Source organism: Tinamus guttatus, unplaced genomic scaffold (genome assembly GCF_059628265.1).
Source record: "Tinamus guttatus ecotype Peru unplaced genomic scaffold, ASM5962826v1 Tinamus_guttatus_pri_ptg000116l, whole genome shotgun sequence".
Classification (NCBI taxonomy): Eukaryota; Metazoa; Chordata; class Aves; order Tinamiformes; family Tinamidae; genus Tinamus; species Tinamus guttatus.
Genome location: NW_028288650.1, coordinates 2,879,722 through 2,905,070, shown reverse-complemented (window position 1 = coordinate 2,905,070; position 25,349 = coordinate 2,879,722). Strand labels below are relative to the sequence as shown.

The window sequence follows — 25,349 nt, the reverse complement described above, 5'->3', positions numbered from 1 at the left end:
TTGACTGAGACATACAAGTGTTTGTACTGGCTGGTGGTACTGCTTGTGGGGGCACTGTGGACCCGAGCAGCTCTTTAGGGTGCTTCGTTCCCCCTCAAATCCCTCCTCTGTCTGTTTTCTGCACTTGGAGCAGTACTCAGCTGCACTCAGCTCAGTAAACCCTTTCTGCATCTTTCTGCACTCAGGGTTCAGGCCATCTGACCCAGCGCAGGGCTCGCATGCGGGCAGCTCAAAACCATGGGATGTTCCCAGTGACCAGCCAGAGCCCTCCAGAGTGAGGACAGGAGTCCCTGCGAGGACGCACACCCTATAGCAGCCATGGACTCAAACAAACAAGAAGGTAAAGCATCATCTTATTTCACTTGCTGGTGGTACGAAACATAGGGAGGAAGAAAGCCACCCTCGTATGACCTGTCAGCCCCATGAGAGCACCTCTGAGCTGGGGCAGAACCAGTTGGGCTTTGCAAACATTCCCTTCCTTTAGTCTGGTAGAGACATTTGGGATTTGAAGTGTTTACTTCTTATTAAAAAAGGAACACCTCTCTTTTCCCCTGTGGAAAATAATCCCGTATGGCATGTAATGTGCCAGATGGGAAATCATTCTCCCTCTCTTGCCTTGGACCCACCTCTTCTTTGGGATCTACAGACTTCACGCTGTCAAAAATGACATCTTATGGAAAGGCAAGGTGAAGATCTGCCTCTCTCCCACATGCACCGTCACAAGAGGTTATGGCTCATGTCAGTACCCCAGTCCAGACCACTACTACAGTCAGCAGCACTTCCACCAAGCAGAGATGCTCCTGAAGCTGTGAAGAGCAGGGGGAGCAGTCTTCACCATTGCCCATGGTTATCAACTCACCAGAAACCCTTCCTGTTCGGACTCTCACCTTCCCTCTTAAAAGACGCTCCATGATGCCAATGTTCAGCCAGTGCAGGAACCCAAGGAGTTAATTTCTATATTATTATTATTCTAATTTGACTAAATGTGGTCTGCGTATCTAGGCCCCTGCACAATAGCAGCTGGAAAAGGAAATTAACTTAAGGATTTTTTCCAATTAATTGGTATGCCCCCATGGGCTGCAGATGCTCGCTGCAGAAATTGGAAGGTAACCACGAAGCCCCTGCATCCCCCAGTGCAGCTCGGCAGCGACTTTACAAAGATGATTGGGGTTTTGGCTGGGAACACACAGGGTTCAGAGAGGGCATCTGCTCACACGTGCAGGAATGGGAGGTAAAATCAAAGCAGCAGGGATGCTCTCCCCTCTTCTATCCTTTCTCAGAGGCCCTCTGCACTATAGATCACTTCGAAAAAACATCCAAAATAAATGTAAGGAGATCACAGCCCTTCCTCACTCTGACTTGCTTCTGCTTGACAAATCTAGCACTTCACAGAGCTCAGCATCTGATTCCCTTAGTATTTGCAAAAACGTTATCTCCCTGCCTTCCCAGCATCTATTTTGTATTGTGCTATTAACCGAGAAACACGTCCTCTTGCTCTTTTTGGGTCAGTCATTATCATCCCACAGTAAAGGCCACTGCATCAGAGCAGACACGTACCTCAAGGATTCCTCTCAATTTCAGAAGATCTTGATGGACTGGCTGTTTTCTCAAACCTCAGGTCTAGGAACCATGAGCAATTTTCATCGGCCAGCCCGTTGTCAGCCCGTGGGGTAGCGGAGAAGAAAAAAATGTAGGGCCAAGACCTGAAAATAAAGACAAGTTGAGATTTTAAAAATGCACCAAGGCTGTTGGGGAGGGTTGGCTGATGGATTTCAAGCCCTACTGGCTGGTGATGCTGGTCACTCAGTCTCCCCTCCTCTGCCTCTGTTTCCTGGAGTCACTAGGGAATTCGCTCACATTCCTCCGAACCAGGACAAATCCTAGAGACCAGAACAGGGCCAAGTTGTAGGTGCCCTTGGCAGTAACCCATATTGCCCCTCTAGGGCAGAGTAATCAGCACAGAGCTGTGCTTTGTAAAGCCCAGACTCCCAGGCTTCATCTTTCCACTGGTTAACTGGAGCAAAGTCCTCCCTAAACCCCTCTCAGACCTCTGCACATCTGAATTTCTGTGCTCTTAAAGGTAAGGCACTGGGCCTCCAACGCCAGCAAGGGCACAAGGAGCTCAGTGGTCCCCAGAGTGGGACTGACAGTATGGAAGGATAAAGCAAATTCCTGGAGGCAGCAAAATCCCATGTTGTGAAGGGGAGGTGAGATAGATGAGGAATTGGGTGGCATGTTGCTTCCTGGGAGGCGCAGGCCAGGTAAGGAGCCTGGTCTAGAGAAAAACATGGGCAGTGTTTTATCAATGGTAACTAAACTGCAATTGCCTTCAAGTGCCAGGGGAGCACCTCCCGTGACAGTTTCTGGTGGAGAATCAAAGGTTTCTGCACAATGAGACCATGTTAGAAGGGGAAAAAATAAACATTTTAGACTTTTTTTCCCCCATCAAAAACCCCATAATGCTTTAAGAGGATATCTCTGCAGTGTTCAAATTACTTGTGCCAAGCAGATCGAAGCAGCTCTGTGAGTGAACTCTGTTTTGGAAAGCCCATCTCCATTATACAATATCCTGTGGGATCACAATGCCACAAAACAAACAAACTCCAAGAATTTAAACTCACAAAAGGGTGTATTTTTTTGGTGTTCCAAAACACATGAATGCTGCTTGGGACCTGTTGTGACAAAATCAAACACAGGATTTAAAATACACTGCCTGGATCAGCCAGTTATAAGGATGATGAAAATATGTGTAAGAGGAATCACAATTTTATAAGAGACTAAACTGTAATGCTTCAGAGCAAAAAGATGTTACTAAAGGCTGGCACATGGAAATGAACTACTCAGGGTGGGAATTTGTTTATAATTGTGCATATAGGGTTTCTTTTCTCTTCAGATAGACTAGCTCTGGCCAGGAACAGGGCAGTAAATGAGGTGAGCATAAGGTCAAATTTAGCTGAGGCATTCCCATTTTATAACTGCAATTATTGTACAACTTATATGGTGTCCACATCTCCTAAATTGAGACTCGAAGCCTTTAGAAATGATTTGTACCTTGAGAGGGACTTCAAATCCTCTGTTGCAGTTATTTATAGAAACCCTAATAAGTCATTTTAATTGACTGAAGTTCTTTATTCCCACAGGAGAGACTGAAAGTGTGCCTGTGAGTAACCCTGCAACACAGATTTCCCAGGTAAAAATGAGCAAAATGCCCTGAATAACTCCATGAGTTTGAAGAGTTACTAATAGATAACCAGTAGTTAGAAAGCTAATCCTGCGGGGAAAAAAAAAAAAAAAAGAATGTAGGCACTTAGAAGGAACATGGTAACCAAAATGTGCACACAGCATGAATAAATGTCATACACATCATCTCTTGGGCCTCATCTTAAGAGACATTCCAGTAAAACTGGTTGTATTTAGACAGGTGATCTGTGTGCTCTGCTAAGTAATTAGCTGGCATCATTAGCGCTAATTAGAGAACGTCGATTTATTAGGCTGGAGGGGCATTACAGGGCTGAGCTCTTATGAGCTTTCAAACAAACTGCCCCAGAGCAAGGACGTGTTGTTTGACCTGAGGGGATCTTCTCCAGCAGGGAGCAAGTCTTCGGGATGGCCTGGAGTTGTCCTGATAGCTGGGCAGGCCCCAGCTTGGAGTCTTGCTGCATGGCTCTGCCTGGCACCTCAGTTTGGAAACACTGAGCTTGGTTCCCCGTGTGGCTCAAGGTCCTCAGAACTTCCAGAGCTCTGTGGCCATTCGTGCTGCAATTAGTCACCATGAAAGTGAAACACTGTCTATGTCATGGCACAGGGAGACTCCTTCTTGCAAGATGCAAAGTCTCAGTGTCTCCATGATGTGGTTGCTTAGGCATTTCCAGACTGCAGGTAGCTCAAAAGATTTTTGAACACCTTAAACCTTGGTCCAGCTCGATCTGGAGCTGCACTCCCAGAGAACGAACTGAAAAAACTCGGCTGAGACCACCCTGGGCACCCCTGCAACACTAATGCCCATAATTGCTTGCAAGTGCAACATGACAAGTGGTTGCAGAGTTATTGGATGCCTTTCGCCCATAACAGAGAATACAAAGCATTGCTTTACCACGTGGTTTCCCTTGTGTTGTCCTCTTTTCCCACCCAGATGTAGGAGTTGCAACTGGGTCACTGAACAGGCCAGAACAGTAGGTTCCAAGTGCCTGAAAAGCTCACAGGTTGCAGGGACAGTGTACTGGGAAACCCTCCCCTCCGCAGTGCTGAGAACACTGCACACGTGTTCCTTTCCAGAAAAAAAAATATCTGACACGTGGATGCCCTAAAGAATCCTTTCAATTCAAGTTACCAGCTCGGTGTTCCCTTCTGCTGTGGTAAGGCCCTATGGACAAGGCAGTTATGAAAAAAAGACCTTGGAAATGTGAAACAAGCTAAGAAGTGCATGTGCTTGCAGTTCCATTTAAATACCTCCACCCTTCTCCTTTGTCCTTACTCTGCTGCTCTTTATTCCCACTCTCCTTGCTCGGTTTTAGAAGTATTGCCTTTAAACATAAGACCAAGAAGCTGTATTAGATTTTTTTTTCTCCCCTAGTAAAAGCATGCAACAAGCAACTTAGGAAAATCAGATCCAGACTTTGTGGAAAGTGTTGGATTTTCTGTCAAATTAGCCTCAGGGCAATGCTGCTCACAAGTTGCAAAACAGAGTATTTACTTACCTCCTCTGATCAGCCATATAGGAAGATATGCAAAGTGATGGATAATAGATAAGCTGGAGGAAGCTGAGAAGTAACACGTTTTCAGTGTCTCCACAATGACATTTCCTAGGCTTTTCTAGTTTGCAGGAAATTCAAGAGTTCTGAGTGCTTTAGACTCTGGTCCAGTTCCACCTGGAATACAGAAAACAATGTTTCCCTGAACTGAGAATCCTGGCTGCCCGAAACCACCCGAGGCACCACTTCTTCAAGGCCATAGGAGGTTTGGCTACTTACCAGCATCTACTTAAAACAAAATAATGATTTATCTGCAGTATTTCATCACTTGCAGATAGGTAGGAGGTTATGACATAAGTAGAAACCCACCAAGCAACAAAGTCTAACTGTTCATCCCAGCTTTGGCTCTATAGGCTGGGCCTCCCAGCTGAGATCATCCCTATTAGAGGGGGAAGCTTTGCAGTTTTGCTGTCCCCTGCCCATCCTCTGGGGACAGCATGGCAGGTGAGACAGGAGTAGAGGCTCAGCACAGGAGATTTCATAGCTGTTATCACTCCACTCTTATAAACCAAAGTCAAAACCATGCTGAGATGTTCTTCTTGCATGTCTTGCACGTTCATCCTTCCAGGCTGTGCATGGTCATCCCCTCTAGCCATTATTTCTTTCATATAGACATAGTTCCCCCTTCCACGTTGGGAAATGCTTGCTCCTCTTTCCAGGTGGACTTCTACACAGCGTGGATGTTCTCAGTGGGCAGAGGACAAGTTAGTCACAAGCAATTGCTTCTCATTGTCCTCTTGATCAGAGACATGAAAGAGGGGAGCAGAATCCTTCATTCTCTAATAGGAAATTACTTGGTCTTGTCAGAGGTCTTATACGCAGAGCTGAAAGACACCAAAGCAGCAGGTAAAATAGAAGTTAAAAAGACATTTCCTGTTACAGATGTATAGTGCTGGTTCCTACACTGCAGCGCTGTCAGGTTTGAGGACCACACTGCAAAGGCAACTGGGTGCTGAAATGAAGATTATTTAGATTTTTTCAAGTTTTTGTTTTGGAACAGATCTTTCCCAGTTCTTGGACAGATTCTAAGGATTCCTTCTGACTATGCAGACCCATTTATCTATTTACCTTCAAGACATTACTTAGGTCAAATTAATTTATTAATCTATCTGCCTCTTCAGCTGTATTTGTTCTCATGAATAGGTGAGGCAAGACAACACATTACAGCTAAACTCTTGCCAAGTTTCCATGGCAGTATGAAATTTGTCTTTTTTTGGTACATGTTGCAGGGCTCTCCAGGGGTCCACAAACTAGTTGAGTTCTTTCTTCAGGCCCATAGGCTTAAATAAGCACATGGGCATGACATGAACATGAGCCAATACTTTGAAGGCTTTTCCTCGTGGTAGAAACCCAAGGGATTTAAAGGATGTGGGTTTTTTGTAGCTTACTAGAAACGAGCTCAAACTCAAATCCAGTGCTCCAGGACTATACTATGCTTGGCAGGAGTGCAAAGAAAATGTGTTGCTTTTAAACCATCCCATCTGATTGGGGTCGGACCTTCATCCACTACCACAAGTGTATTTGTGCTTCCTTTCTGTGCAGTTAGCAATGAGGACAGCTGAGAAGAGTCCTGGCAGGACCCAGGTCTTTGGGTTTCAGCATTTCTTGTCTGGCTGTACAAATCCCTGCAGATGCAGCTGACTAGGGTCACTGCTGCTTTCATCCACCAAATGACAACAAAGGGAAACGAGTGTAGAAGATGTGTTTTGGTGCCTGGAACACCCGCTGCAAGCTCCAGCTGCACACTGGGCACAACAGGCCTAGGCTGGGGTGCAGAGAGTTGTTCTGAGGAGCAGGTAGAGAAACAGTGACTGGCAAAGCTGAGACTGGCCAAGAGTGACCCTACAGTAACAAATGACTGTGTGCCTTTAGACACATTTGCTGAGATGCAGATGCTTTAGCTTTAATCCAAATCTTCCCTCCAGTTGCCCAAACTCTGCTTTCAAGGAGAGTTTCAGTACATATGGACAGTGAATTCTCTAAAAGAGCACTTTTTTTTTTTTTTTTTTTTTTGCTGATTTTTATGATGCCTATGAGTTTGGGGCTCCAAAACCTCAAGGTCAGCATTGCTTGCCATCTCTGTAACTTTTGCAAAGGATTCATCTAGTTCACTCCCATACTGGAAACATCTGAATAGAATATAGCAAGGTTTGGTGGTGCTGGACATTTCCATTTGGGTTTATTCTCCCAGACATAGACACTTCCAGGGCCAGCTTCCAGATTGCCCTCTCTACTAGCAGAGCTTGAAGGCTGTGACACCTCCACCCTGAAGCAGATCTCTAAAACAGGTCTGCAGCATCCCAGCTTTTCACTTAGATGAAAGTGCAGGATGCCCAGGCCTGATACTAAGGAAACTGGCTATACTGTGTAAGGCATTGGCAAGCATCAGCAGTGAAGCACAGGGAATATTAACATTACGCATAGTTGCAGCACTTTTTGTCCCCTCGTTTTTCTAAGCTTGTCCATTAGGACGTCTGATGCTGCCAGGACCACCTAGTTCACCACTCCAGGCTTTGATATATTGGCAAAGGTATCAGACGTGGTGTGTGCATTGCCCACTGTAGCAACGCAACTCCAGCAATTGCTCTGAGCACGGTTCCCACGCAGCCCGTCTACCCCTCTGGCTCCCCTCACTGCTGGATGTGCCCTGGTCCCAGCATTGCCATGAGACCCATGGGTGCTCCCATTGCTAGGAGAGGCCAAGGTTTTTCCACCCCAATGTGCTTCCAGGCCCCTCTAGCTGGATGCCTGTCCTTGTGGGAGAGGGAGGAGGTTAGGTGAGGGAGCCCTTCACAGCTCTGGAAACGTGTGTCCAGCCAGGGCAGCCTGGGGGACCGTGGGGCAAGCAGCGGGGCAGGAGTGGGGATGTCAGGCAGCCGTCCTCTGTAAGCAGCAGCGGTGACCGAGGCTGTCTTGACCAGAGGAGAACGGTATATGCCATTGCCCTGAGGTATCGGAAGCCATCTCTGCTCCATTTACAGGACTCAAGCGCCTGAGTTCCCCGGGGTGGCTGTCCTCTTACCATCAGTGCTCCAGTTTTGGACTCAGTTTATAACCAGATGTTAGGCCGCATTTCTGTTGTAAAGGTAAAAAACCACTGATACCCAAGTGCCTTGGGCCGCGACCTAGCTGCGGGCTTTTGCAGGCAGAACGAGGGCCTTGCTGGAAGCAGTGGGCGCTGAGTTTGGGGTCAGCAGCCCGAGTTACACCCAAGAGGGTATCCCCACTTAGCCCTCCGCAGGCTGCCTCTTTCCCTAGCGCCCACCTCCAAATCCGCCTTGTCCGCTTGCTCTGCCAGCCTGGCTCATCCTGGTCTGCCTCGTGCTTCACCGAGCTACCAACTCAGCTCTTCTGGCAGGGCTAGGGCCTCGAGGGATACGAAACAGCAGCGGTGGGCATGCTGCCTGAGTATGCCAGAAGAAAGTCCTCTCTGACCTGCTTGAGCAGGGGGTTGGACTAGATGATCTCTAGAGGTCCCTTCCAACCTCAACCACTGTGTGATTCTGTGATTCCACCCCACTAAAGAGCTGCTTCCCTCCCTCTAAAGGGCCTACTGACAAAGGACATGGCTTCTCTGCAGGCCTCAGAGCCAGGAGGCATAGACCTGTGCAGGGAGAGCACGCCAGCCCTGCAAGCACATGGGGTCCTGTTCTGGGTTGCTCAACTGCTTTGGGGATTGATAATCTGGCTATTGTTACTGCAAACCTGTTTGGAATCTTTCGGGCTGCCCTCTCCTGCTGGAGATAGACAGCCTGAAACCTGCCAGGGAGAAACTCTGGGGCTGCAAAGGGGGAAAGGGGCACATTAACTGTCCAAGACAAATGCTGAGGGTGTAGCAGGAGCCAAATCTCCCCCCATGTCTCCCAGCCATGACAGGAGGAGGAAAAAGAAGACAGCACCTTACAGGACAGGTTATACCCAGTCTTGCACCATGAGTGACCCTCAGAGACACAGGCACCTGTGTCTGGGAGGAGGGACTGAACCCACTGTGTTTGTGGTTCCTCTAGTTGCAGGCTTTAGCCTCTGAGTTGAAGGCGGGTTTCACAGAAGCGATGCAGGAGCTGTCACGAATCCAGCATGGCGAGTACGCCCTGGAGGAGAAAGTCAAGAGCTGCCGCTGTGCCATGGAGGAGAAAGTGGCTGAGATGAAGAACTCCCTCAACACGTTCAAGGTAGGAATACGGCTGGCCGGAGGGATGCCTACCTGCCATGCTTGCTCTGCTGGCACAGGGCAGCTGCCCTCAGTTGATCCTTCCTGCTCAAGAAGGAAACGAATTTGTAGATAGTTGCGGATGTGGTTAGTGTAATTCCTTTGGCTTTGGATTCCCCCTGCAGAGACCTGAGACTCTCACCCAAACGTAACCCTGCTCCCTGACCCATTCAGGGCCACGAGGCAGGGCCACCAGCCGCCTCTGGCACAAGGGCCCGCGCTGAGGGCTGCACACATGGCACACAGGCAGCAAACGCCAGGCCACCGTGCCCCTGCACCATACAACTCCCTGGGTCAGGCAGGGAAATTTCCTGCAGGAACCAAAGCTGCTGGTGGGCAGAGAATGAATACAAAACCCCAAAGCCTTTTGAAGTTGCATTCCCACACGGCTGGGAGGAAGCACTGCCTGGCTTGATCTGGCCCGAGAGGCTAAAGATAAAGGGCTGCAGAGAGCCGGGTGAGAGGGCTTGGTGTGCACTTCAAATCAGCCAGCGGCTCCCTGCAGAAACTGCACAACTGCCTGTGAGGAGGCTGGCAGAGGAACTACTTTTTTATTTTTTATTTAAGTATTTTTTAAGGTAAATTTTCCCCAAGAGGTTTTGCTAGGTCAATAATACCTCGTGAAGATTAAGAGGGCTACTTCCTGGAAAAGCCTGTTATTGTCCCTGTGGCAGGGAGAGACAGCTGGCACCGAGCAGAAGGTGGGCCCGTGGTCCTAGAGCAAGGGAGACTGCAAGGACTCACACAGAGGTCACAGAGGTGGCCGTAAAGCAGCCATGGGCAGGGTTATCCAGGACTCTACCTGTGGGGGGAAAAAAGAGCTCCAAAACCCTGATGCCAGGACTTCGACCAGCAGCAGGAGAGGTGAAGGCCACTTTCCCTCTGTCTCATGCTCTCATCCTTTATCTAATAGTATGTTTGTGCTCCTGGTGAAGCCTCTTTCTTGCTACAGAGGAAAACAAACAAACAAACAAAAATCCCACCTCTCCTCCTCACCTGCAATTTACAGGAAACTCTTGAGTTCCTCTTCTCCAATCCTCCAGTTATGAAACCTGCAGGAGCACGATGTGTCAGGGAGCTCTGTGTCTGTGCTGAGTCTGTTGAAACTGCCTGAGAGCTGCTGGGGAAAGACACGATGACAGTGAGCAACAGGCAGGGGGAGGTGACACTGGGCCTAGTTCCCTTGGGAAACAGAGCCAAAAAGACAGTCTCAAGGCCTGCTTGCCAAAAACTTATACACGAGTGATCACAGTGGAATCTGAGCCAACAAGTGCAACATGTGAATGCAGTGACATTGTGAACATTGGGCTTCTGCGTTTTTTACAGGAGGAGCTCAGCGATGCAAAGTCAATGATTGAAGAAATCAGTGCCAAGCAAGAGGAAATGCAACAAAAAATCGAGCAGCTGCAGCAAGAGAAGCGTCGGGAATCACGGAAAGTGAAAGCAAAGTAAGAGCCTGAACTCTGGGGCTCTGGAAGGGCTTATTAATATTGGGGTCTGTTTTGTTCATTTCTTTAAGGCTTAATTTCTCAGTCTTTTCTTAGCTGGGCATATGCATAAACCCTGATTATTGATGGCAGCTCCAGCCTTCAGTTCACCCCAAGCTTTTAAACATATGCGTGTGAACACAGCAGAAAAACACCAACACTCAGTGGGATTCTTGCAGCAAAACAAGTCCTGGTGGCTCTTGGGGAAACCAAGCCCTGCAGAAGTGCACAGACCTACTGGAGATGTGCTAGGGCAGGAATATTTGTGACCCTTAAAAGCTGCTCCTAGGCCACCCTGTGTGACAATACAGTGGGGTTTCCCCTTCCCTCTCACATTCCCAAGCCTGTAGGATTCCACGGACACCCAAGGGTGCAGTTTCTGTTTCCTTATCACCAGCCTTTTCTTCTTTGAGCAGGACAGGTGGGAACATGTTTTCACACTGCTGGACCACGCTGTTTCTGCGAGGAGGCAGACTGCTCATCCACCTTGGCCCTGATTAACCTGCCTATAAAAATGGAGTTTGGATGATGGATGAACAACCACGTTGATGCAAACTTTCTGCAAATCTAGGCTAACCCCCAAACTAATTAAGCTATTTAATTAGCTAAGATATGCTCTGCAAAAGAGCACATCTGAAATAACATTCTCCTATAACCAGTAGAAGTTACTTCCAGGATATTTTTCATAAACTGCATCAAAGTCAACTCTGTTTTTGGTGTCTGCTTGGGTTGTTCTACTTCTGCTCTGTGCTCGTACTTGCACTGCTGCCTGCCATGGCTGAAGTGCAGCCAGAAGCTTCTCCTGAGGCATTTACATTTTCTGTCTCATTGTGTTTGTACAGACGAGCACAGAAGGATGACCATGGCTCACAGACAGTGCCTACACCTCTCCAAGGCAGCCCATTTCGATCCATTAACCTCCCAGACCCTGTGCTCATCAATGAAGATTTTACTAGCCTTTTGCACAATGTGACCTACGAAAAAGGTAGGAGAAAGCCGGAGCAGGCAAGTTCAGTGCTTTCTTCAGGAAAAAAAAATGCAGAAAAGGTCCCTAAAGTGGGAGGTCCCCAGATTTTGCTCAGGTATCAGCAGCATAGAAAGGTGCTGCCTCCAGCAGCACTGCCCCTGGGTCAGTGCATGCATCTCAGCACCTCAGGAAGACAAGCATGGCCTTGGCACTGGCTTGGATGCAGAAAACTGTTACCCCAAGAGCCATTCCTTGCCTCCTTCAGGAGAAGGGAAGCAGGCTGCATCTTCTCCCTTGTAACATTAGTGGTACACCCATAATAGGGCAGGAACTCCCAATGGAAACACTACAAGATAAGGACTTGTGTTTGTATGTAAGGGAGAGGACAGGGAAAGGAGAATCACAGGGGACTGAGCTGATATGTGGCATGACTGAAAGGATGGACCAGCGTCTGATTTGATCAGAGGACATGGGAGTTGGTTCATGAGCTGGGGCACAGCAGCATGAGGCTGGTGCTGGAAATACCCACACTTGTGCTGGCTGGGTCACTGCCCTTTACTAGCTGCTGAAGGCAATCACATGGGGTTAGGGTTACCTCCTGAGCCAGAGAAGCACTTCCAAATGTGCCTCCTTGTGAAGGTCAGAATCAAAGGTGACGGTCCCAGACTCTGTCTTTCCATGCTTAATTTCTGGGGGTTTAAACTTGCCTATCACCCTCTTGGTGTTTAGACAGGAAGATGCTACAATGTCAGCAAAGGTGCAAGAGTAGAGTGCAAACAATGTGCCATTTTCCATCCTGCTCTGCTCAGAATGTGGCCAGTTGCGAGTCCCCTCTGCCCTAATCTGAGGTGGAGCATTAACTCTCTCCCACACCTCCCTCATACCTGCTCCTATCTGCTTCTCCTGCTGCCCTTTCCTTCCTCTTCACCCAAGGGACCAGCCAGGATACGATGGCAGGGCTCCATCCTCTACTCTGCCTGCGGGGTGGCACCTCCTGAGCAAGGACAAGGCAGGACTGCTCACGCTCTGCTGAAGTGGAGTCCCAAGCACAGCTGGGACCCCGCATTTCTTCATCTGCAGGTGCCACTGAAACAAAGACCAGAGATACAAAGATGAAGAGGAGCTTTTTCCCCAGCAGAGCATTTAAGAGGAGTTTTCCCAGACCAAAAATGCAAAAGGCTAAAAGATCTGACCATACTGATGGGGTTTGGCAGGAGGAAACCTGCTCTCATTAAGCTTTTCCTTTGTTCTTCAACAGTGTCTGACACCAGGATCATGCCAATGGGAGAAGGGGGCGTGAAAGTCATAGCAGGTCCAGGTAGGAAAATATCCAACTGTTAAAAAAACAGAAGGACAATGATTTGCTTTACTGCACTTAAGGACTGCTTTCAAGGAACGCACTTCATCACAGCAATGACTTTCTTTTCACATGCATTTCTTTTATATATGTTGAGCTGTCTGCCCCATGGCAAGAGCTGGCTGGTAGAGGTGGTGAGCTGCTTTATTTGCCCACCAGCTTCCAAGCGGGCCCCTTGTAGACATGCCTGATGCGTTAGAGAAGAATTAGTTTTCAATGGTAAAATAAAAATGGTCAAGAAATAAGAGAAGGAAGTGGTGAGGGCACATGAAGGATCCTGGCCAGGAGAGATGAGAACAGCCACAGAGGGTTTACAGTATTCACTAGAAGGGCTTGTTGTTCTTTCACCTCAATCCACTGAAAGAAAAACAAAAACAATGGCAATGGTTCATTGCAAACCACATTGAAACTATTTGTGTTACAGCAATTCCAGCCTTATGGCACTAATGTGTCCTCCCCTGCCTTCTCTGTGATTTAAAAGCCTTAGACTATCCATCCTGCTGCTGCATAATCATGTTACACTAACAAAAACTGTAAGAGCCAGTCTATTTCCACTGAGAATGGCATTTAAATCTTAATTCTAATAATAATTCCCATTTCTATAGTACCTGTTAACATATGTTTTATTATCAAGTCCTGAAGTCCCCAAGTTTTGGAGTGCAGCCATGCCTGGAGTATTTTTTTTTTCTCTTCTAACATGTGTATCTACTTTTGCACCTTATTTGATCAAAAAATTAAACATCTGAGCTTGAGAAAACACTGGAAGGGTGCCAAACCTTGTTTTGCTGAAGTGCTTATCATCAACTGCACTCTGATTGGAGCTGTATATTAACTCTGTGAGGCTATACCACTTGTTAAGGACCAAGAATACCTCAAGCTCCCCTTTCAGTACGTTACAAGGAACGATACTGTTGAAGGAGACATCACAGGCCCCTGCTGCTGTTTGCCATTGCAGGAGCCATGGAGACAGACGAAAGCCTCAAGTCTTCTTTGACACCAGAGGCTCAGTCGAAGGTGCATCTGCCATCAACAGTGTGGAAGCAGCCCAAGGACACCAAAGAGTGGGGAGATGAATATATATCCAAAGAGCAACCAGAGAGAGGGAAAGATATGGGCCAAAGCAGATACAGCTCTGCAGACAACGTTATATGTGAACCCTCTTTGGCTGGTAAGGGCAGAGGGGAAACGTGCAGCCAGGGAGGCTCAGAGCTGCACTCGGAGCGGGTAATGACCCTTCCCAGGTGGAGACAAACGAGCCAGGTTCACCTGCCCCAAGGAAATCCTACAGAGCCTTCAGTCCCCAGGTCTGGCCTTTGTTTTGGCTCGTCTAGGCCACCAAATAAGCCATCCCAAACACACTCTGACTTCAGGTCCTCCATTCTCCACTCCAAGACCTGTCAGGTTCAGAGTCCTGGTCAGGTTGTGACAGCGGAACTGGGGAAGTGGGTGGGAAATGGAGCTTCTCAAGCTGTAGGAAACTGGTGCAAATCCCTGGTATGAGTTGCTTCGCTCATGGTTGGTTGACTATTTTTTAACATCTTTGGAAAAAAAATGCAATCCATGAGGGGAAACACATTTGCATTAGGCTGGAATATCATTTTTGTGGAAAGCTGACACTCCTTTTATGATTTAGTATCAGATCACCAGGACAAATGCAGTGTAACATAATGTTCTCTCTTTTTCTTAACTATTTCTTTATGGCAGCTAAAAGGCAGAACATTGCTTTGGAGCTGCTGGAGTCAGAAAGGAAATATGTGATCAACCTTTCCCTAATCCTGAAGATCAAGGCCAGAGTGCAAGGGCCAGATGTGAAAAGGAGCACCAAAGAGAGAAGGTATTTGATTTAGTTTACTCTTTCTTTAGTAAATTTTTTTTCTCTGTTTCATCTCCTCACCTAGTTTACCCACACAGACATATTTAAACACTTACAGCTTATTTATAGCTGAAAATTGGAGGCGCTGGAAGCTTTTTGCAGGGACTAAAGACATTCCTGCCTGTTTGTTGAAGAACCAAATCCCTGAAAAGCTGTAAATATGCATGATTCAAGACAGACATTGAGATTTCCTCCCAATTAAGTAATGTGGTTGGTAGGTGCTCACTTTACAAAGCCTTCAGGAAAAAGAAATCATACATTTTGAGTCATTTCAATTGCATTTGATATATTTGTTGCACTGAACAGAGAAGTTTCATTTCAAGCTTCTTAGCTCCTGAGCCTGCAGATGCTGTAGTCTGACTATCCTGCATTTCACACAGTGCACTGTGTCTTAGTTGGAGGCTTCCTTGGATACATGAGGCCTTCTTTGACAGAAGGACATTGTGGGATATTTGGTACTTGAGTAAATAACGTCTTGGTTAAACAATTTCATGACAGATACAGTTCTAACAGAAATATTTTGATACTGCTAAGTGAGTTTTCCCTTTTATTTTTTCCCTGGGAACTTTCCATCTTAAAAAAATATTTTGATATGTGATATTTTCATCCCGATTCTGGATAAACTGGCATGAAGTGACAGAAAAGCAGTTACTCCATTCGCCAAAGGAGTACTGGCTTGGGCTTTCCAGCTGTGGAGATTCTGGCTGGTTACACAAAGCAGTGGATAAATCAGCTTAAGAAACCCCCAAAACAGTAAAAATAACCCACTGGAGAGGATATCTTTATGTGCATCCAAGACTCCAGTAAAAGTAGTTAGTAATATAAGGCAAGCCCATGCTGACCACCTGTGAATAAAAAGTTCAGCAGTAAATGCCCAGGCCTTGGAGGTTCAATTCAGTGTTTCTGCTCTATGTAACTGGGTCTGATACTCTCTCCCTTCAGTTTCTTCCCCAACTCCTTGCGGTACCTGGTCCAGCAGCATGTCGACTTGCTTCACGCTCTGCAGGAGAGAGTCTTGAGCTGGCCACGCCAAGGGATCCTAGGAGACATCTTCCTGAAGTTAACAAATGATGAGGTATGTTACAGACCTCTCTGGACACTTCTGCTATGATACATGACGTTGTGCTGGGGTCAGGCTAAACAGGTTGTCCCACAGCTGGGTCGAGCCCTTGGTGAGGGGTGGGACCTTTCCTGGAAGGATGCCACTTTGAATCTTAGCTGAGGCTTTGTTTGAATTGTAAGAGTATCATATAAGTAAAGTTTCTTCCTTTCCAAATCACTCCAAGGCAACTGCTATGAAGTTTTATACACTGTATTCAACAGTTGAACCCATTTCAATAAACGGACACTCTTGGGAAATCCTGAGCCCTGAAAGGTTAACACAGCTAGGAGCTCTGCTGTGCTGGAGAGTCATGCAGGGGAGTAAACAGCTTCTTGTTCTGCCTGACTTTGTGGCTAAAAATCTCTCCCCAGTTTCCTTCTTTCTTTCTTTCTTTCTTTCAAGAACAATTTTCTGGACTACTATGTTGCTTACCTGAGGGACTTGCCAGAATGCATCTCTCTGATCCACGTGGTGATCCTGAAGGAGGTAAACTTCCTTCTGTGTCTTCACAGACACATAAGGACAGCGTGCATCTCCTGCTGTGCCTTCCCACAGCCAGACATCCCTGCCAATCCAGGAATCCATTTGTTCCATTATCAAAAGCCAGTTTCCAGAAGATGGGTGATGGCTGGTAGGACCGAAAGCTGCTAAAGGCAGCTTTAAACATGTTCACCACTGTGCACAAACCTGAGATCAAATCTCCTGGAAAGTTCTTCTATGGAGATCTCATTGAGACCTTTCCTAGGAAAATAAGAGTGTTTCCTGAAAAGCAGAAGATTTATTCAAACAGGGAGAAGAAAAGCAAGGTTTTAAGTGCTAAAGTGTTTCCTCAGACAGACAGCACTCTCTAGTGTTCATCTTTAGATATTTGGTCTCATATCCTTCATTCTTGGTTTTAATCAGGAAAGTAAAAAGCCAGGGTAGTTTTAGAGTGCAATAACTAAAACAACAGTAACTTTCTCCCAAGACATCTTGATTCTAGAGCCTTTCTCTTTTCATTCAATTCATTCTCAGCCTACACTAAAGCCCTCATTCTGAAAAACAGTGTCTGCCTGGGATTTCAATGAAACATAACTGTAGCACTTCAAGCATACACTCTTATTAATTAAGCTGTGACCCATAGATAACCCCTGGACCTGAAGAATTTAATCTGAGACTAGAATTGCTGGTGAAGGGAATTGCATTTCCAGAAGCAAGATGGGAACTTGTCATGTGAAACTGCCACCTGACTATCCCATTCCTATGAATTGCCCTAACTGCTTATGGCAAAGTGTTCACTAAACCCCAAAACTATTTGGGAGGAGACATATCTTACAGGTGGGAGTGACTCTGATTTACTTTCTCTTTATCAGGTAGAAGATGAAATTAAATCTGATCTCTACATTCTGTTCTTCCATATAGTCCAGCGAATCCCTGAATACCTTATTCACCTACAGGTAGGGCCCGAGGATGGAAACTCTCTCGATGAACACTTACAACAATACATGGCTTTCATCTCCAAGCTTTCAGGCTTGTAGGGCTACAGCCTCTGGCTAATTGATGGGAGGCTCTGAAAGGGAAAGTCAGCTGAGAATGCCTTCATTTTCATTCTTTAAGCTGCACCTTGTTTCTGTTTACCAGTTTTCCCATTGAGTCTGACAGGACACGAGCCTCTGTTCCCCTCAAAACCAAAAGCTCTGCTGCCTGCTGCATGGGGAGAACAGGCCAGGGCTGGGGCACATCTGCTGTGAGCTGAGTTCTTCTTACAGAGCTACCCCCTCTCCTGAGCAATCCATATTCCTGCAAGCCAAGAGTGAGCTGCTCCGGGGGGCAAAGGGCCTTTTCTGTACAGAGCTGCCTGAAAAACAGGCTGTGTTGTGGTCTGCAGGAAGGTTATTTGAATTGCACCTGAAACAGTGCAGACTAGACAAACACCAACAAAGGAGGAGAGCCCAATAAAAACCCAGTTTTGGATCTAGACTCCACCACTGCACCTCCTGCACCCTCAGATTACATTTATGCTGCTTTTTGGCTTATTTGTACTGGAAGAGCAACAGAGAGGCTCTGTCCAAGTCCCCCAGAAGCTGGTACTGGCTGGGAGAGGTCCCACAGTGCCTAGGCAGTGCTGTGCGCACTCCAGAGAGCCAAGTCCATAGTCCTGAAAGTACCTCCTGCTCAGGAAGGGTTAGGACAGCCTCCAAACAGCCTGCTCTTCTCTGTGCCTCAGAATGTCCTGAAGTTCACGGAGCAAGAACATCCTGACTACTACCTGCTGCTCGTGTGTGTGCAGCGTCTGCGGGTCTTCATCTCGCACTACAGCCTCCTCTTCCAGTGCAATGAGGACCTGCTCATACAGAAGCGCAAAAAGCTGAAGAAGTAAGCACAGTGTCACCTTGTTCTCTGTGTCACCAGGGAAAGGGGGGCATGGGGGCAGCCCAGAGACACGGGGTGTAGGGCCAGGCAAGATCAACAGGCACATAGCCCTGCCAAAGTAAAACAGAGCCCTTTGCTTATAAATGCTGGAGAAGTCCAGCTGTTGGCATCTGGTTTGCCAAACGGAGGTCAGACTTGGGGTGGGCATAACACTGAGAGCAAAGGGAAATCCAGTTTAACCTTACACATAGCTGCCATGTGTCTTATTGGGACATTTTCTTCCTTAAATTCATAGCAAAGTCGCTTGTTGCTGGCAGAACACAGGAGGGTTTAGCTGCTTCAGCAGCTCAAGGTCCTGGGGAAGCCCAAGCCTGTGGCCTGAAGCCCTTACAGGCTTCACAGGAGATCAAGACAGAAAGATGTTACCTGTTTTACAGGGGAAGAAGAATGAGGAAAACCAGCCTTCCCTGGCTGTCTTTGCTCCAGCGATGATTCACCAGGGAATTAGGAGGAAAGGCTGCAGCCATGTGCTGGTTTAGATCAGGCTCCAGGGGAGTTTCCCATCATGGAGGGGGGTAAAGGGCTGGAACAGACTGCTGAGGAGGTACTGCTATATCATGACAGCTATAAAGAGCAGGATAAAAAAGTACTGCTTATGACTAGGTGCAGACTAGGTGCAATGAGTCTTACCTTGGGTGGGAAGAGATGCAGGGGAATATTAAGGTCCCTCCAGCCCTTTTTTTTCTGTGATTCTACATGCTCGTGCTCATTCCCTGCCTTATTTCTTAGCACGACGATGGATTTCTCCTCCCTCAGGTCGTCCCTGGTGAAGCTGTACAAAGGTCTCACCTCCCAGTGCACGAGCCAAGAGGTTTCTCCAACACCAAGTGCAACCTCTATGCGCGACAGTGGGATGCACCCTGAAGAAACCATCCAGCCGTTTCCACCAGCACCTTCCTCCGGCACGCCAACCCCGTAAGCCTCTTGTCTTAGCACAAGGCTGTTGAAGTAGGCAGAAAACCCTCTCCTCTCCTGTACTATGACGGTGACACTAGGCAGTAACTGACTTGTCACCTCCAAGGTTACTCCCCTAGGCATCTACCACAGCAAGATGAGGGTCTAGCTCCTACCTGCCGTCCACCACCACGTAGTTTACTAGCAGGTAGCACTTAAGAGTGCTAGAACAGGCTGCCAATGTCATCATTAACTGCTGAACTGTCCTACCAGAGCATGCCAAAGAGGCGTGCATTTGCGCAAGGCTGCACAAGGTGCACAGCGATGCTCTGATGGATTCACAGCCTGGCCTGTTACAAGAGCTGGGGAACACGTCTGGCCAGGACGTTTCAAGCCAGCATAAGAAAAAAAAAAAAAGAGTTTTCAACACAGCATGTCATTAGACACTGGTGATTACTGGTGACACTGAAATCTTCGGCCACCCATTGATAGCTGCCAGCTGAAGTTGAGAAGATGGTCAGAGAAGGAACATGCTAGGCTTGCCTTATTTCTTATTGCAGCATGCCAGGGAATGATCCTGGGCTGACAAAATTACTCTTACTTTTAAGACTGTCCAGGCCAGGTACTGGCAAGGGAGAAATGTGGGTTCACCAACCCTACCGCACTGACCCATGAGTTCCTGGATCCATACCATATAGCAACAGCTCATTAAGAGAAGTTGCTCTTTTTTTCCACTGGGAACCAGAAATATTTCCTCAGACCTGGCAAATGTCTGTCACCTAAAATACGTAGAGAAGCACACACAGAATCACAGAAATACTCATTGAAAGGGGCCGCAAGAACCACCTTCCTGTTCCTAGTGGGACTATTGCCAATGTTAGATGAGCCACGTCTTTATCCAGCCTCCCTCTTGAGAAGTCTCTAAGGATGGAGATCCCCACATCTCTCACAATCATCCTAATGAAAATTTTCCTCTTGCTGTTCAACCTGAAATTCCAAAGCCACAATTTGTGGCTTCAGCCCAAATCTTGGCCTATTGCATGCAGTTATTCTCCTCCGGGACAGAGCTTTCCATGTCTCCTCTGTCAACATTACAAGGTTTTTCCTAGCCCAGTTTTCAAGCTGACTATGGCCCCTCTGGATTGAAGTGCTGTTGTTTCTCATGTCAGTCAGCTCCCTAGCGTGCTATCCAAATCCTCACATGCCGCACAGGCATTCCCAAGCAGCACAGGTACCAGCTGCTGCAGTCACTGCTGCCAGCAGCCTGCATGGACTGCCTGAAATGAGGTCAGGATCGTAGCACAGCACATACACAAGAATACGAAAAGTGCCTAGCCCCAAACTCCCTCCTTTTCAACCAAGAAGGAAAGGTTATCCAGACTCCCAGTGCTGAGTATAGAAGCATTCCTTCCCCACCCCATCATTAAGTGCTGCATGGGTAGCAGTATTTCTTAGCTAGGCTTTTGCAAGTACAATTTTTACAAATCCTCCTCGGTGCAGGATTACTTCCCAACTTCCCTGGCACATGTGGAGGGTAGCAACTCTCCAGGTTCCCTTGACATTTTTCCAGACAGAATCACTTCCCCAAGACATTACAAAGAGGGTAGGGAAGGTAAAAATCCAGATCAGAGATGGACAAGAAACAGAAGGAGCTGCCAGCCTCTGCTCTTGGTTTCTAGCTGCTAGGCAGTGTAGACAAGTAGTCCCACCCCTGCGGCTTCACTCCCACTAATCCATCTAGAGAACTTATATTAATGTCAGCTCTGTTACTGTTCTCCAAGATACTTTTGGGTACAAAAAGCAAGAGGATGGGGAAGGGGGGAAGTTTGCCAGGCTGATTTCTCTGTCATCCTTTTGTACTCCACTGCCTTCTGTTTTTGTTTTTTTTTTTTCCTTTTTTTTTTCTCGTTTTTTGTTTTGTTTTGTTTCTGATACTTAAGGCATTTGATGCCCCAGATGAAGAAATCCCAACCAGCTGTGATGGAGAACATCCAGGCTGTAAAACCCCCCGACTGGGAAATGGAAAGTAGAAAACATGAGAGGCCAGAAAACATCCTTGCGTCTTCTCAGCTCACAGAGCAGGAACTCAAGGCTCTGACAGCCCCGTTACAATCTATCCCTGAAATGGAGTACGAAGCACCACCAGCTGATGCAGTGGGAAACACCGAGAGAGCCATCAGGACCTCTGTTGAGCTCCTGCAGGATGCGAGGAACTTTGCACCAAGCTATGAAGAGTTTGACTACCCTGGGGAAGTTTTCACCCTGCCAGGCCCCTATGAAGATGATGCCTTCCAAAACCTTCCTCTCTTTGAGAATTGCTCCCCAGCCTCTTCTGAATCCAGCTTAGACATTTGCTTCCTTAGGCCCGTCAACTTCACATCAGAACCAGAGAGGACAGATCATGCCTTACAACCGCTGCCTAAGAGCTGTACTCCTGTAAGCAGCAGCACTTACAAGCGTGAGATGTTCCACAGCAAAGGCAAGCAGCTGAGCAGGTCCCTGAAGGAGCTGCCGAGGAGCGCTGAGGGTGTGAGCACCAGACTCTACAGCACGAGGAGCAGCAGCGGGAGCCGCCTCCAACAGAAGCAGGAGAGAAATGTCCAGCCTCACATGATCTCAGCTTCATCTCGAAGCTCCCAAAGGAGCTACTTCCCCCCACAGAGAGGAGCGGGTGAAAAACAGAGCTTTTTGGAAGTAAGGAGGCATAAATAGGAGAAAAGAAAGGCACATGGTGATGCAGAAGCAGCAGCAGGACCTGAGATAGTTAGGGGAGAACATACCAAAATAGCTTCCAAGTCTGCACATTTAAAGCCCTATTCTGCACGTACATACCCAAGGGAAGGACAAGATGCAGGACAGCTCCTTTTCACACATACCTTCCCCAGGGACAAGCATGGGCTTGAGATATGCAGCTGTCTGAATGCAGAGCTAGACCACCCTGGAGACAAACTAGCCTCTTGTGTTTCTTTAGCTGCCACTGAGCTCCCCTTATGAGTAAATGTTGAACCTGATCACGGCCCTGAGGTACAAGCAAAAACGTTTTAAATGAGTGCTATATGTTGGCGCTCAGTTAAAAAGGTGCCCTTTCACCTGCTGCGAGGAGGAGTGCTGGGATAAGAAATTTAGGATCAGATCCTCAACTGGTGTAAAACAGCATGACTGCCATGTCAGCCCATTCGCACCAACAAGGATCTGGTCTATGGTTTTTGTTTCACCTGCATCTGCCCTGTGGCCCTTGGAGCCCTGCTGAAGTCTGGGGGAAAACAGAACCCAGCAAATGCATCCCTGTCCCTCGGACAACTCTGAGGTGGCACTCCAACCCTGCAGGCCCACCAGGCCTTGCAAGAATAACATTTCTGCAGTTCACAGTGCCCATTCAGAGTAAGCTTTGACTTGGAGCAGTCAGGGGAGAGGCATAAACAAATATCTCTGTGCCCTCTACACCTCCTTGGGAAGAGGCCTCTGTGCTAGGCTGGTGCCCTCTCTGCAGCATGGAGAAACTCTCTCCTGTTCAAATGAGGCAAGGGATATGAAGTTTGCAGATGATGATGAGGGATTCCTGAGAGCCTGACTGAAAAGGCAGCAGGGAGACCTCAAGGAAAAGAAAGAGAAAAGCCTAGCAAGTGGAAATGGTGGTGGAGAGCCAAGCAGGGGAGGTGAAGCAGAGGGAGAAGAGCTGTAGGGACACAGCCCCCCCAGAAGGAAGTATCGTGCCAGCTGCTTGGCCCCTGCCTGCACAGAGCAGGATGCAGATGGGAAGCTAGCCCAGAACCACTGCTGTTATGTTGGCTACAAGCTCTGCAGAACATGGTCTCCCCCAAAGGAGACCACTGGAGCAGAGATAGGCTGCACTGGAGGAAAAGGGGCCTCTCTGGAACCACGCTGAGAGAGACACAGCCATCTCCTGAGAGGGAGAGAGATCTTTCAGTGGCACATTTACCACAAGGTGCGTGTGCTAATGAAAGCCTCTTACTCCACAGATAAACAACCAGGAAACAGCAGAGCCAATATAAGAGTTTCTCCCATCCCATCAGCTAAGGAAGCCTCCCTCTTCTAAGGTAAATGACGTTCATAAGTGAGGAGGGAGCAGGAAGGACCTGCTCCTTCAACTCCTCATGCTGGCTTGCTCCCTTGTTGGCCAAAGAAGGGGCTAGCAAGGCTTTTCTACGTAGAAAGTCAGTGAGGAAGGCTTCAGTTCCCTCTAAGAGTGCCTCTCCATGCCTCTGCCAAGGGCTCCACAGAGCCTTCAGCAAGCTCTCTGCAGAAGTAGCAGTACTGCTGAGGCCTGAGTGATGTTATCCTCGAGCCCTGTCAGCACCCGCCAGGTCCCTCCTAGCACAGAGAGGGCGAAAGAGAAAGGGACAAGAACGTGAGGTTGCAAACGCTGGTTAAATTGTCTTTTCCCTTTTAGGAGCTCCATGCAGAAGACAACACCAGGTTCTGCCAGAAGGATGACAATGAGCAAACATCCTTCAGCGACCACAACCCGCGGCACGAGCCCAAGGGGGGTTTCCGGAGCTCCTTCCGCAAGCTCTTCAAAAAGAAATAAGCAGCCCCAAGCGAGGCAGGCCACAGCCTAAGCGCGACGGTGCCTCCCCAGGGCCCTGAGGGTGGAGACAGACAGCGAGGCCCTGAGATTCCCCTTTGACTAACCCTGTAGGTGGAGGGAGGAGTGGTGAGAGCTGCCTCTCCCACAGCTGCCTCACGCGCACGCAGCCCGCTCTCCCTAGCACAGGGGAGGGCCAGGCTATGGGTTGAAGCACAGCTCAGCCAGCAGGTCCAGTAAGCACAGGAACTTGCTAAGCTTTCACCCCTGCCTGACTTGAACCTACCTTTCCTTGGAGTTTTGGGAAGCTTTGGCCAAATCTCAGTCTCTTCTTCTCCCCTTCAGCCCCCAAGGTTGCTCAATTTCCCATACATCTCTGCTCTTCCACATTCAAACCAAACCTAATTTGGCTCACCCGCAACAGAAAGGCTTTGTCTTTGCAGCATTTGCACTCTGATCTGAAGTTCTCTTCTTTCCATCAATTCCCAAAGAAAAGCCATCGTCAATGATATTTTCCAGGAGGCCAGATCACATTTTCCAGCTGGGTTGAGGAAGTCCAACAAGTATCTCCAGAAGCACCCAGGCTTTGTACTGCTTAGCCAACAGCATCTTTTCTTTTGGACTTCCATCACTCTCTGAAACCCCGCTCTACCTTTTATTCAACTTATTCAATGCGTTGTTCCCTGAATTGCCTCCTACCATATGAATCTCTGCTCTTGCTGTCAGGATCACCTGTGTCTCCAGGCAGGTGGCACTGGTTGAGATCAGGGCCTGCCACAGGAGACAGGGACTTCTACACTCTCTCCCAACCACGAACTGATGCAGACACTGACACAGTCAACCAGCGTCCTGGCTTGTGGCCTGTAATACATTTTGAATACTCTTTGCTGATTCTCTTTGGCCTGACACCTCCGTACAAACCCCAGCATGTGCAGTACCGTGTTTTGAAGCTCTTCCAGCTAACACTGAGGCATCATGTAAGGAAAGGCGATGGTGCCTCACACGCCACGTCACAAGCACTCCCTTTTGCGCGACTATACTCTTCTCACAACAAAAACACAAGTACATCCTCCCCACGCCTCCACGTGAAAGATCCATAGCAATGCTGTTTTAGACTAGATTATAACTTGTGTTAAAACAACAGTATGGAGGAAAACACAGCTCTTCTGGTGCACTATCCATGCCACACCTCAGCAGCAAAAGCAACTGATGGCTCAGCAGCGTGGTATTAGCTGAAGCCGGGGCATCCTGAGGGCAGTTTCAAGAAGAAAGGTGGTTTTACTGCCTTCTTTTGACAGGTTCTGACACCGGTCTGTCATCATACCTGAAGAGGCTGTGAACTGTCTCAGTGGGGCCTACAGCAACCTCCTGGGGGACAGGGTGTTCAGTTGAGGGGCTTGGCCCACCAACACCAGCGCCAGGTGACCAAACCTGGTGCCCAGTGGCTCCCCATCTGGTGGGGCAGAAAGAAGAGCACCCAATATGCTGTACGGCTCTGCAGGAGGCAGCAGTGCCACGGGGAGGGCAGGAAGCCGGGATCCCAGGCTGCAATGGCTAACCATCACCAGCAGACACCCGGGGCCTACAGCTTTTCTACAGTGCCAGCTAACTGGCGATCATCAAACCCGCTCTTCCTCCTCTTGGGGACGGAAAGAGGTTTGTGTGAAAAGGGGGTTTAACCCAACCCAAACAGAATTTGCCTTCTATTTCAGTCAAAGTTTTTCCAACATTTCAAGAAAGCAACCCAGAA

The 25,349-nt window shown here is 48.0% G+C and overlaps 1 protein-coding gene across 1 annotated transcript; it reads left to right on the top strand.

Moving 5' to 3' along the window:
- Window positions 1–318: 318 nt before the first annotated feature.
- ARHGEF33 (Rho guanine nucleotide exchange factor 33) lies at window positions 319–23,602 on the top strand. The gene is made up of 15 exons (XM_088521307.1): window positions 319–340; window positions 3,141–3,190; window positions 8,759–8,923; window positions 10,288–10,409; window positions 11,291–11,433; window positions 12,674–12,733; window positions 13,728–13,940; window positions 14,477–14,606; window positions 15,588–15,720; window positions 16,150–16,233; window positions 17,100–17,183; window positions 17,954–18,102; window positions 18,889–19,074; window positions 20,994–21,747; window positions 23,465–23,602. Exons 1-15 carry the CDS (start codon window positions 319–321, stop codon window positions 23,600–23,602), a joined length of 2,433 nt encoding a protein of 810 aa, XP_088377433.1.
- The last annotated feature ends 1,747 nt before the right edge of the window (window positions 23,603–25,349 follow it).

Coding starts and splice junctions, on each gene's coding strand:
- ARHGEF33 (XM_088521307.1), top strand. CDS start 319: ATGGACTCAAACAAACAAGAAG. Junction 15,721..16,149: donor TGAAGTTAACAAATGATGAG/GTATGTTACAGA, acceptor CTTTCTTTCAAG/AACAATTTTCTGGACTACTA. Junction 18,103..18,888: donor AAGCGCAAAAAGCTGAAGAA/GTAAGCACAGTG, acceptor CTTATTTCTTAG/CACGACGATGGATTTCTCCT.